This window comes from Phaseolus vulgaris, chromosome 10, assembly GCF_051622355.1.
Source record: "Phaseolus vulgaris cultivar YP4 chromosome 10, ASM5162235v1, whole genome shotgun sequence".
Classification (NCBI taxonomy): domain Eukaryota; kingdom Viridiplantae; phylum Streptophyta; class Magnoliopsida; order Fabales; family Fabaceae; genus Phaseolus; species Phaseolus vulgaris.
The window spans coordinates 7560647-7572072 of NC_143507.1; the positions used below are offsets into that span (position 1 = coordinate 7560647).

At 34.4% G+C, this 11426-nt stretch overlaps 1 protein-coding gene across 2 annotated transcripts; it reads left to right on the forward strand.

Moving 5' to 3' along the window:
• Nucleotides 1–1788: 1788 nt before the first annotated feature.
• LOC137818462 (2-alkenal reductase (NADP(+)-dependent)) lies at nt 1789–5492 on the forward strand. Of its 2 annotated transcripts, XM_068621908.2 has the most exons (5): nt 1789–2208; nt 2771–2948; nt 3989–4155; nt 4725–4807; nt 4940–5492. In XM_068621908.2, the coding sequence occupies exons 1-5, from the start codon at nt 1984–1986 to the stop codon at nt 5316–5318; spliced, it is 1032 nt and encodes a 343-aa protein (XP_068478009.1). In that variant the 5' UTR covers nt 1789–1983; the 3' UTR covers nt 5319–5492. The 2 variants fall into 2 exon arrangements, with proteins under 2 accessions (XP_068478009.1, XP_090152597.1); XM_090296471.1 differs by lacking the exon at nt 2771–2948 and having other exon boundaries at nt 1868–2208.
• The last annotated feature ends 5934 nt before the right edge of the window (nt 5493–11426 follow it).

The window sequence follows — 11426 nt, forward strand, 5'->3', positions numbered from 1 at the left end:
ATTTGAGTTGTATGTCAACAATACTTTTGCCCCTCGGTTAGTGGTGCTTGGGAAAATCTTTTAAGAAGACATTGTATACATAATGTAGCTTTCCCCTCTTATGTGGTCAAGGTCATGGAGAAAAAAGTTTTCATAGATGATGTTGTGATTCCTATGCCAACAAACGAGATAATTACTATGGTATAGACATTTCATACTTTTGTAACTTGACATATACACCTTGTTAGACTTATTTCAAACCTCTTGATAAGAACATAATTGTGTTACTACATTATATTTATGTAAGCATACATTTGTAGTTGTAACTTAATGAAATTGTTGTTTATTTTGCAACAACATTGTTGGAAGCAAAATCTTCAAAGAAAGAAACAACTTGTACTACCAATAATCTTATGACTGTTTTGTTAGAGGTTGTTATCACCATAAGTATAAACCCAACAGATGTTTCATGGGACACTGTTGTATTTTCTAAGAACAATGATGTACCATTATATATACACGATGTATTAGAGGTTGTGACAGACAACCAAGATCTCAACATATCAGTCATTCAGATATAGATAATGTATTAATGAGGAGAAGCATTGTGTATAAATTCATGGACCCCCAACTCATTAATCCATTAGAAAACATAAAATTTGAAACTCAAACATATGTAATCAACTTCTTGGTTACAAAGGGGGAACAAATATATATGTCGCCCTATATATTCACGAGTAAGTGCAATTTTTTAGTGATCAATTATAGTTCTTTATTTATAGTTGAAGTAATAGTTATTTTCAATGTAGGCGTCATTGACATCTACTTGTTATATCCCTAACTAATCACATTGTTCCATGGTTCTGCTTATTAGACAAGAAGTCCCCCACATATCTAAAATAAATAGATAATCGGTAATTAACAACAATTTTTAAATTTAAATTACCTGAACATCCCTTAACTAGTGTTTTTTTCTTATTAATGCCTACTCCAAATATAACATTTTGAAAGGTGAACCAAGTGCAAAATTCTAGAAGCTAACGTAGTTGTATCTCAAAGTTATTAATTTAATTAAATGTATGTTGTTGGTAGGTTTTTGTTTGTAATAAAATATGTTAATTAGGTTGGTATTAAACTACATTATAATAAACAAACTTAAGGGTATAATTACGGTTATTATGTAAGTCAATAAATGACTATCATTGCACCAATCCATATTCAAAGAGGTTGGAACCAAATAATTATGATTAACTAATTCATAATTAAACAAACTATGTCTAGCTTATTATGTGTTGCAATATTTCATGGATGTCCAATTGTTCGATTATGAATCCATTAACTCTGTTAGACTAACCTGGTGAACCTAGTTTCTGTTGAAAATGAACTAAAATGGTTAGAGGTGGATGAACGAGTTGTTTAAGTGAGTTGACCTCTTAGTTAAAAGATTGTCGAACTTTGACAATAAAAACCAAGTACTGGTCCACCTAGAGAACATTCTCTTACAATCAAATTAGTAAGAACAAAAAGATATAATATTTAAGTGAATTTATACTCTCTCAAGAATAAAACTATATTTATAGAAATGATTACCAAATATCAAGATGAAAAGTGAGTTATCAAATATTAACATAAATCATAAATCTAAATAATTTTGAGGTAACTTGACCCAACTATCTAGGTATATTATATTGTCTTTATTTTAATTCTTTCTGACAAAATTCTAAAATAATTTGGTTAAAAGTTAACTTTTCATATAAAATTATTGAAGACAATGTCTATCTAAATTTATTTTAATTCAGAATTAAGTTTATAGAATGAAATGAAGGATGTAAAATTTCCATGGTGAGAACAAGACACGTTTTCTGCATTTAAAGAGTGAGCATGGGTAATATTGTGGATGTCATTTTCAGTTTGGAATCATTTATCCAGTTCATGATTTCCCTGAACCCTTTTGTCTATAAACTGGACTGAATTGAAACTCAAAAACCCAGTTGAGTAACAAAGATGGCACAAGTGAGGAACAAGCAAGTGCTTCTGAGGGACCATGTCACCGGTTTTCCCAAAGAATCCGACATGAACATTGTTGAAAGTACCATAACATTGAAGCTTCCACAAGGTTCCAATCATGTCCTGCTCAAAAATCTGTACTTGTCCTGTGACCCTTACATGAGGAATCTCATGAACAAACCAGAAGGACCCCCCAATAGTCGTGCCTACACTCCTGGATCCGTAAGTCATTTTTTATTGTTGTTGCTGCAAATTATGTAATCTGATTCTTTAAAAATTGTTTCTTTCGTTTATTGACTTTTAGATGCATCTATGGTTTTTGTTTGTGTGAATTAATCTATTGAAAGATGAAGTTGTTGGCCTGTTGATGATATCGGGGACTGGTTTGTGTAACTGAAAGGTTTTAATTGATATTTGTGAATACTTTGTTTGATAATTAGAAGGAATCTATTCATTTCAGGAAGTGGGTTTTGCAATTTGTGTTTAAAATTCTTAAAATTTATAGTTTGTGTGATTGTTCTTTGCATCAACCAGTCAGAGTTTTTGATAATTATGACTTTTGACCTAGCTGTTGTGAAAACCAAGAAATTTATTGTGTATGGCAATTATGATTGAATGATACTGTAAAAAACCTTTTACATATGAACAAATTTTCTCTTAATGTTTTAGTTTTTCATTCTACTTTTTAAACTGGTATTGAAGTTCATCAAAGAATGTTCAAGACGGTAGCTGCAATTGAAGGATATACTTTTTGCTTCAAGTGATAAATGTTGAGTGATTGCAGCCATTAACAGGATATGGTGTGTCTAAAGTGTTGGAATCTGGACACCCAGATTATAAGGAAGGTGATTTAGTGTGGGGCTTTACCAATTGGGAAGAGTATAGCTTGTTACCCTCTGCTCAAATACTTTTCAAAATTGAGCACACTGATGTTCCACTTACCTACTACACTGGAATTCTTGGTATGTGTTCAGTAATCTCAATTTACACTGTCGTTGAATGAAGGATGCACTTGACATTGATATCATTACGAGCAGCATGTTGGAATTTATGGATGTTTTGTCATGAATAGATACCCTTTTCTTAGTGTCATTAAGATGAAGGATTTGTTTGGACAAGGTTCTCCATAAGGACTTTTAGAAGAGACAAATATTATAAGCTCTCTTGTATAATTTCTTTAAATTTTTACTTTTTAACTTGTGCATGAGCTAATTTTAGTTGATGGCGAAGTTCATTTCATTTTTTCTTCTTACTTTTCTTTTCTAAAAGTCTTTATGGAGAAGTTTTTCCAGAAAGGCCTTAAGAAACTCATTGGTGATAGGGCTTGCTAGTGGTCTAGCCATTTGTCACTATACCCATTTTCCATTTTCTTGTTTTGTTTAATAAAAGGTTGTATATATGGCTTGAAGTGATCTTTTGATTCATCAGAGTATTTCACTAACCAGTTTCATTTTGGATGAGAAAAAAATTAAATAAATGACCTCTATTCTCTTTTGGAAATTGGAAAACTGAAAGGGTAGTAGTTCATTGCTTTTATATATGCTAGCAAGAATCTGTATGTTAATTTTGTAACTTGTTTCATCATATAAAGTTTCTTTGTAATAATCAGCTCCCTTTTATTCGTGTATCATTAAGATTAAGGGTTAAGAATCATAGAAGAACATAATGTGTAGGACTTGGTTTCTGGCTGTTTGTTCCTATTTCCTTCTCCATCTGCTTCCTTTGTTCAGTCAACATTATTGGCTTGAATTGATCACTGATTGAGACTTGTTGGCTGATCAGCTTTGATACTGAAAAGAAGAAGCATTGCATCATGGTTATTTTCATTTGGAAGTGGTTGCTAAATTCTTCTTTAGGTCTATTGCTGTGCATCTACTATTCTGTGATCAACTCCTATGAATTTTTATTACCCTTTTTAGTTTATAATATTCTGACTCTATGCATGCTTCCTCTTGATTTTATTGAACTCTGATTTGATAAGCTTTTTGTTCTTCTAACACAGGTATGCCAGGAGTGACTGCATATGCAGGTCTATTTGAAGTAGGCTCTCTCCAGAAAGGAGAGAAAGTTTTTGTCTCAGCTGCTAGTGGTGCAGTTGGTCAACTTGTTGGGCAATTCGCCAAACTGAAAGATTGTTATGTTGTTGGAAGTGCTGGATCTAAAGAGAAGGTATTGTTGAAGCTAAATATACCTGCACTCCTGCATAAATCAGCATCACCTATTCCTTATCTGTTCTGTTCTTTGAAACACTGCTTTTGTTTTTGGCTCAAGAAATACTACTTTTTTTGTCAGCTGTTTGTCTTGTTTCTGCTAAGCTTTTAGGTTGAGCAATTTCTCTTTTATTTTTCAATGAAAACTGAGACATCTAGCATACAATTTTTCTTTTTTATTTTCAAACATTATTGGTGGCATTAGAATGAAGTAATCATCTTATAGTGGAGCACATGAAGAAACAGCAAAAGCAATTTCTTTAAGGCTCTATGCATGAATTCAGTTAACCTCTACTATATATGCCCTTCTATTTGCACTGGAATCCAACTCACTTCCCTCAAAAAAAAAAGGATATAGAAAAATGATTGGTGGCTTAGATTAACATTAGTACTTGTTTGTCTTCTAAATTCTGAGAGAAAAAGAATATTGTAAAGGATCAAGGTGACCATATCCTAAAATAGATTCTGCTTTATGAGAGAAAAAAGTACTTAATCCTTTCACTTGAATATAAATTTCTTGCCTTACAGGTGGATTTACTGACAGATAAATTTGGATTTGATGGAGGTTTTAATTACAAGGAAGAGCCTGACCTTGATGCAGCTTTGAAAAGGTCTATACTTAACAGTATTCTAAGGATATTTAGATCTCACTTTTTTATGCTCATCAAAACTTTAAATTACTGTGCCTGGTAATAAAACATGGTACTATAATAGTGACTAGTGTATGTGATTATGCAAATCAGGCACTTTCCAGAAGGCATTGATGTCTACTTTGAGAATGTTGGAGGCAAGACACTTGATGCTGTACTCATGAACATGAGACTCCACGGTCGCATACCTGTCTGTGGAATGATCTCACAGTATAATCTTACTGAACATGAAGGTGTAACAAATTTGGCACATATCATATATAAGAGGGTCCGTTTGCAAGGCTTTAACTTCATGGATTGGACTCACCTATATCCCAAATTCTTAGAGTTTCTCCTGCCTAACATCAGAGAAGGGAAGGTTGTGTATGTGGAAGACATAGCTGAGGGTCTTGAGAGTGGTCCTTCAGCCTTGGTTGGCCTTTTTAGTGGCCGCAATGTTGGAAAACAAGTGATTGTTGTTTCTCATGAATAGAGAAGCATGGTGTTTGTGTTCACTGTTAAGTTATCAGTTTTACTTTTGGTTTTTCTGTTGAAACTGTCTTTATATAACATTTGCTGTATGATTATGCTCCCGGTTCTTAATTGTTCTGAAAGTATGTAATCTACAGTTGTTCCTCTTGAATAAAAACATTTGGTTTTTCTATATGTTGTTATGTTTTCAGTTTTTGTTATGGTTTTTGTTCACCATAAGTTAACTATCTTTGCATAACGGTTGTAGTCATCCTTACTCTTTTATAAGATTGAGTTATGTTTAAAATTCACTTCTTAATATGGTATTAGAGACATGTAGAATTTATCTTAGCGAGAGTTTGTTGGGCTTATTATGCCTCCCGCTATCGGGCCGCTATTGAACCATCCATAAATATATAGTCTCATGCACGAGTTGACAGTCTCAGTGTGAGGGAGTGCGTAGGAAATTTCACATCGACTATAGATAAGAACATATCATAGTATATGAGTAGGTGCAAACCTCACCTTATGAGCTGATTTTATAAAGTTGAGTTAGATTTAAAACACACTTTTTATATACTCAAATACACACTTTTTAGGATACTCAATTGTACTATGCAGTTAATAAATATGATTAGGAAAAGTGTATGCATAAAATTCAACAAATGCATGTTTGGTTAGGTCTTTATTTGTTTGTTTGAAAAAATGATTATTTTCCTATAAAGTGGGGTCAAACTTATCCTAAAGATTCATGCAGAGCCTTAAACATGGTCATCATTAGCCTTATCCAGAGACAAAAGTGTGTCCCTCCCAAAAAGCTATGCAATTTTGATGTTTGAACAATTTTTGTCTTCATAGGATCAAAGTGAGCATAGATATTTAACAAGGGATTGCAGACTTAACTCCTACTGTTAGAATTGGGCATTAGCTTTTTAATTAGTCCTGTGTATTCTGAAATTTTATAATGTATGATCTAAAATTGATTTTTAATTATTCTAGATAGAGTCACATAATAAAATTTATCATTATAAATTAAGGTTTTCAAAGAATATTTATCTTTTGATGTAGAAATTTTACCCAAGTACTTTTTGACTTGATGCATTACCAAAGAGATTATTATAGCATGTTCAAAAGTTTGTTTCCAATGATACATTTTACATATAAATGAAAGGAGTGATAAAAAGTGAAACATTGAAAAAGAAAAGGAGAAAAGAAAGGTTAAAGTGAAAAATAAATATTTTTCGATACTTAGAACATGAATAGAAATGAATAGAAAGATGATTAATTTGACATAAAGATAGAAAGAAAAAAAGTTTTGTGAGTGGGCTTTTTCTTTTTGACAAAATCCGAACAAACTTCTTATCCTACTTTTATTAATTTAAACATGTAATAAAAAAAATACCCACCGATGGAAAAGAATATATCATTTATATAAAAATAATTTACATAATCTATTATGTTATATAATTTACATAATCCATTATGTTATTATAAGTGAATATTAATTTAGTTAATTTCAACGAATAAGTAAATACACTTTACATATTTATTTCATTTTAATTTACTGCTTTGTCAGGATAGGAAATAAAAAGTGAACCAAAATTTACCAGATATCATGCATACTTTTTTTCACATGTCTTCAAGATTTTAATTGACGATATATATATATATATATTCCGGACTGCAAAAGGTACTCCGAAGTTCAAGTCAGACTTCAACACTCGACCCTCAGTATTTAGGATTAGATGATTGCGTACCTGATCCTTTGGGATCTATACTAATTTATACTATTATTATGGACTAATTGTCATTAATGGACCTAATAAAAGGAGATTAAAAAATGTTGGGTCATTAGTTAGTCTCGTTGTTGGTCATGTCGGTCGGTTTGAATTGGATGCCGAGTCAAGGTCTCGGTCGTGCTGACCGTACCGGTACACTTGCCTTCCAGGCTCGAGGAAGGTTAATCCAAAGAGTCTTTATCTGATGTCGTTGTGACGGTTGGTCTTCCCAATGTGAGACGTGACGTTGGAGGCGCTGAATGCGTGACGTGACCCGTAATGATGACTTGGGTTTTTTAGCGCCATTTGTCGTGGACCGTTGGATCGAGGGAGATCCAACGGTTGAGATGAGAGTGACGCTTTGTCTTCCTTTCTCTGCAAAGGCTATAAATAGTGGTTCCCCATTATTTCGCCTCACTACTCTCTTGCTTCGACTCCCAAAATCAATACAACTAGCAAGGTGTTTTCCCTTCATTTCGAAAGGTTAGTCATATCTTCCTCCAACTCTTCGTCTTCTTCCTCATCCTCCTCTTCGTCTTCATCTTCGTCTTCGTCATCGTCTTCTTCCCCTAGGTCCTCCACAACCGAGTCCTTGTCGGTCGAGGCAATTCAGATGTTGCCTCCTGTGGAGGTTTCTGTCAGGCCTAATGACCTGAAAAGGTGTTATCAACCGGGAAGGTCCTGCCGAAGAGTCATCCCATTCTATGGGTTTTGAATGGGTTGATCCCAAGGTGACCGAGTTCATCTTCGTTTATAGGGATTCGTCCTCAATTAATTCCTTTATGGATAACCATAATATGCTGAAGTCGGATGTCATTGAGGACATCTTGGCCATTGATTACTATTGTCTGACCTATACCATTTGCATAGGTCAATCTACCTCCGAGGGTCCTTTCTTTTTTGTTTATTCTTGTATTTTTTTCAGACCTTCGTGTTGCCCTACCCTTTGACGACTTCACGATGAGTTTCCTTCAGGTACTCAATGTCACTCCTTCACAACTCCACCCAAACACGTGGGCCTCCCTCCAAACCTTTCGGCTCATTTGTGATATGTTTCGTCTCCGTCCAACTCCTTCCACCTTTTTCCATTACTATACGTCTCCTCCGTCCGACCTGGTGAGATGATTGTCCCTTATCAGCCAACCAAGTAACATACTCTTTGCCCCCTTCACCTTTTCATAAAAAAATTTCAAGGAGAAATTTCTTAAAATTTTTATTGAGCCTGTTGGTAGGGAGCTCTTTTTCTACGACCTCGACCGATCCAAATTCCCATTGTATTGGACCAAAACCCCCACCCGCTTTAAGCAATGGCCTCGTCCAATCGCCAGTGCCGAGGGGCGGGAGGTCCATGCCTTGTTCGATAGCCTTCCGAGAAGGCTTCCTACATGAAAGCTTCTATTTGTATATAAGTCTTCCTAAAGGTGGACTGATTTTTGTTGAACCAAGTGGTGTTCAATGTTTTGAAGAATCCAAATCCTTTGAAGGATGATGAAGCCTCTGCTTTGCTTGATGCTGTTGTGCTGGTTTTAGCCTTGTTTTGGGGTAGTTCAATGTTGTAATCAACACTTAGATTAAATCTCAAAGCAATTAGCATCTCAATTTTAACAAAGCAAAATGATTTTCAAACTAAGTTGAAACAACCGATTGTTTTGTCGAAACAACCGATTGTTTACACTTAGGTGTTTTGAGAATTTTGAAAACTGTTTTTGAAGTGTATTTTGTTAAGTAACAAAACAACCAATTGATTCGAGGAAATAATCGATTGTTTGTTTTAAAACCATAACAGAAAAACTATTTTCTTTGACTGAGCTTTAAATGCTTTAACTGAATACGCTCCAGTCATTAAATGCTTTGACCAATCTATTTTAAATGCAATTAAGAGTTTGTTAATATTTGATAACAAACTATATTCTTAGATATATTCTGAAAAACAGTTTTGATATATTAAGGATCTTGAAACAAAGTTTATCATCTAAGAGTTTTTCAAAGTATTCTGAGATTGCTAAAGAGTTGAGAGATTGATCAAGGTGCTGAATAGGAATTCTACTTGTATTGATTTCAGATTTCCATCTGTAACAAGTGTAATCTTTGTAAACTGCTGAATAATTCGTTTTGTGTGTGTTGCTGAGATTGGCTGTGTGTTCTTGAGGTGTTCAAGATCAGCAATCTTAGTGTTGGCCAAGGAGAGTGTGTTTCTTGAGGTGTTCAAGGTCATTCTCTTGGTTGTGGTGTAAGTGATCAAGTGGTGATTGCTTAGTGGATATCCTCAGGGTTTCTGAGAAGACTGGATGTAGCTCTAGTTGGAGTGAACCAGTATAAACAACTGTGTACAATCTTTCTATCCCTAACTCTTTAATTTCAGTTTGTTTGTTGTTTGCTGGTATAAACAACCGATTGTTTTTTCTGGTATTACAGTTTTGCTTGCTGTTTTGGCTAACTGAATTGCTGAATCAATTGGTTTCTGAAATAAGTTCATTCTAGCTTTGAAAAGTTTGCGAAAACCCCTTTAAACAATTCACCCCCCCCCCCCTCTAGTTTAAAGCCATCTTTTCTAACAATTGGTTGTAAGTCATTCAAGTTGATCCTAAAATCTTTCAAAATGGCTGATAGACTACCGTTTGGGGAAGGTGCCTCAATAAACAGACCACCCTTGTTTTGTGGTTTGAATTACCAGTTTTGGAAAGTTAGAATGAAAATATTTATGGAATCTCTTGACAAAGGAATTTGGGATGCAATTGAAAATGGTCCTTTTATTCCAACGTTTGAAAAAGATGGTTCTGTCATTGAGAAGCCATGGTCTCAATGGACTGATGCAGAAAGTAGAAAGGCCAAATTCGATTGCATTGCCAAAAATATTATAACATCTGCTTTAAATTCTGATGAGTTTTTCAGGGTCTCACAATGCAAATCTTCAAAAGAGATGTGGGATGCTTTGGAAGTCACTCATGAAGGAACAAATGAAGTGAAAAGAGCTAGAAAGCATGCTCTCATCCAAGAATATGGGATGTTTAGAATGCTGAAAGGTGAAACCATAGCTGAAGTGCAGAAAAGGTTTACACACATCATCAATCACCTTATGAGCCTTGACAAGACGTTTGATAAAGAAGAGCTGAACATCAAGATCTTAAAATGTCTTGATAGAGCATGGCAACCAAAGGTAACTGCTATTTCTGAATATAAAGATCTAACATCATTAAGTGTTGCTTCTTTGTTTGGAAAGCTTAGGGAACATGAGCTAGAAATGAATAGACTCAATGTTCAAGAGAATGAAGATAAGCACACAAGGAGCATAGCCTTGAAAGCATCCAAACATAAGGGAAAGCAAGATTCAAGTGATGATAGTGATGAGGAAAATCTAAGTTTGCTGTCAAGAAAATTCAGCAAATTCCTCAAGAGAAGCCGCAACAAAGACAACAACAAGGATAGGTATGGAAACAAGAAACCCAATGAATTTAATTCAAATAACTATACTTGTTTTGGTTGTGGTGAGCAAGGTCACATAAAGGCTGATTGTCCCAACAAGAACAAAGAGAAAAAGACAAGCTACAAGGAGAAGAAAGGCAAAACAAAAAGGGCCTACATAGCCTGGGATGAAAATGAAGTGTCATCATCAAGTTCTTCATCAAGTGAAGAAGAAAAAGCCAACATATGCTTAGTTGCTGAGGATGATGATGATGATTCATGCAGTTCAAGTGAGGTAAGTTCATGTGCTTCCTTAAATGAACAAAACTATAGTGAATTGCTTGAAGCTTTTCAAGAAACACATGATGAAGCTAATAGATTGGTTCTTTCAAACAACCGATTGAAAGATCTTAACAATGGGCTTGAAAAGAAAGTTAGATCACTTGAAGAGGAACTGAGAAAAGCAAAAAGTGATTTTGAAAAATTGGAAAAAGATTTCAAAAATGCCTCTTGCAAGTGTGATACTCTCAATTGCACAAATTGTGAAAATCTTGAGAAAAAGATCCACTATCTTGTTGAAACTGTGGACAAGCTTTCAAAAGGAAAGTCAAACTTTGAGAATGTCCTAGCATCTCAAAGCTGTGTTTTTGGAAAGGCTGGTTTAGGCTTCAATCCACAGAACAAGCAAGATAGGTTTTCAAAAAGTTTTTTGAGAAAATCAGAAAAACAACCGGTTGTTACATGCTTTTACTGCATGAAGAAAGGCCACTCTGTTAGATTCTGCAAAATTAGAAAATATTATGTTCCTAAAGGTTTTATGAAATGGATTCGTAAGGGATGTGATGTTTCTAACAGCAAAGAAAAGCCAAATGGACCCAAATTTGTAAGGGGACCAAATCTTGCAACTTGTATTTGATTATGCAGGAAAAATGAAGAGAAAAGGAAGAATA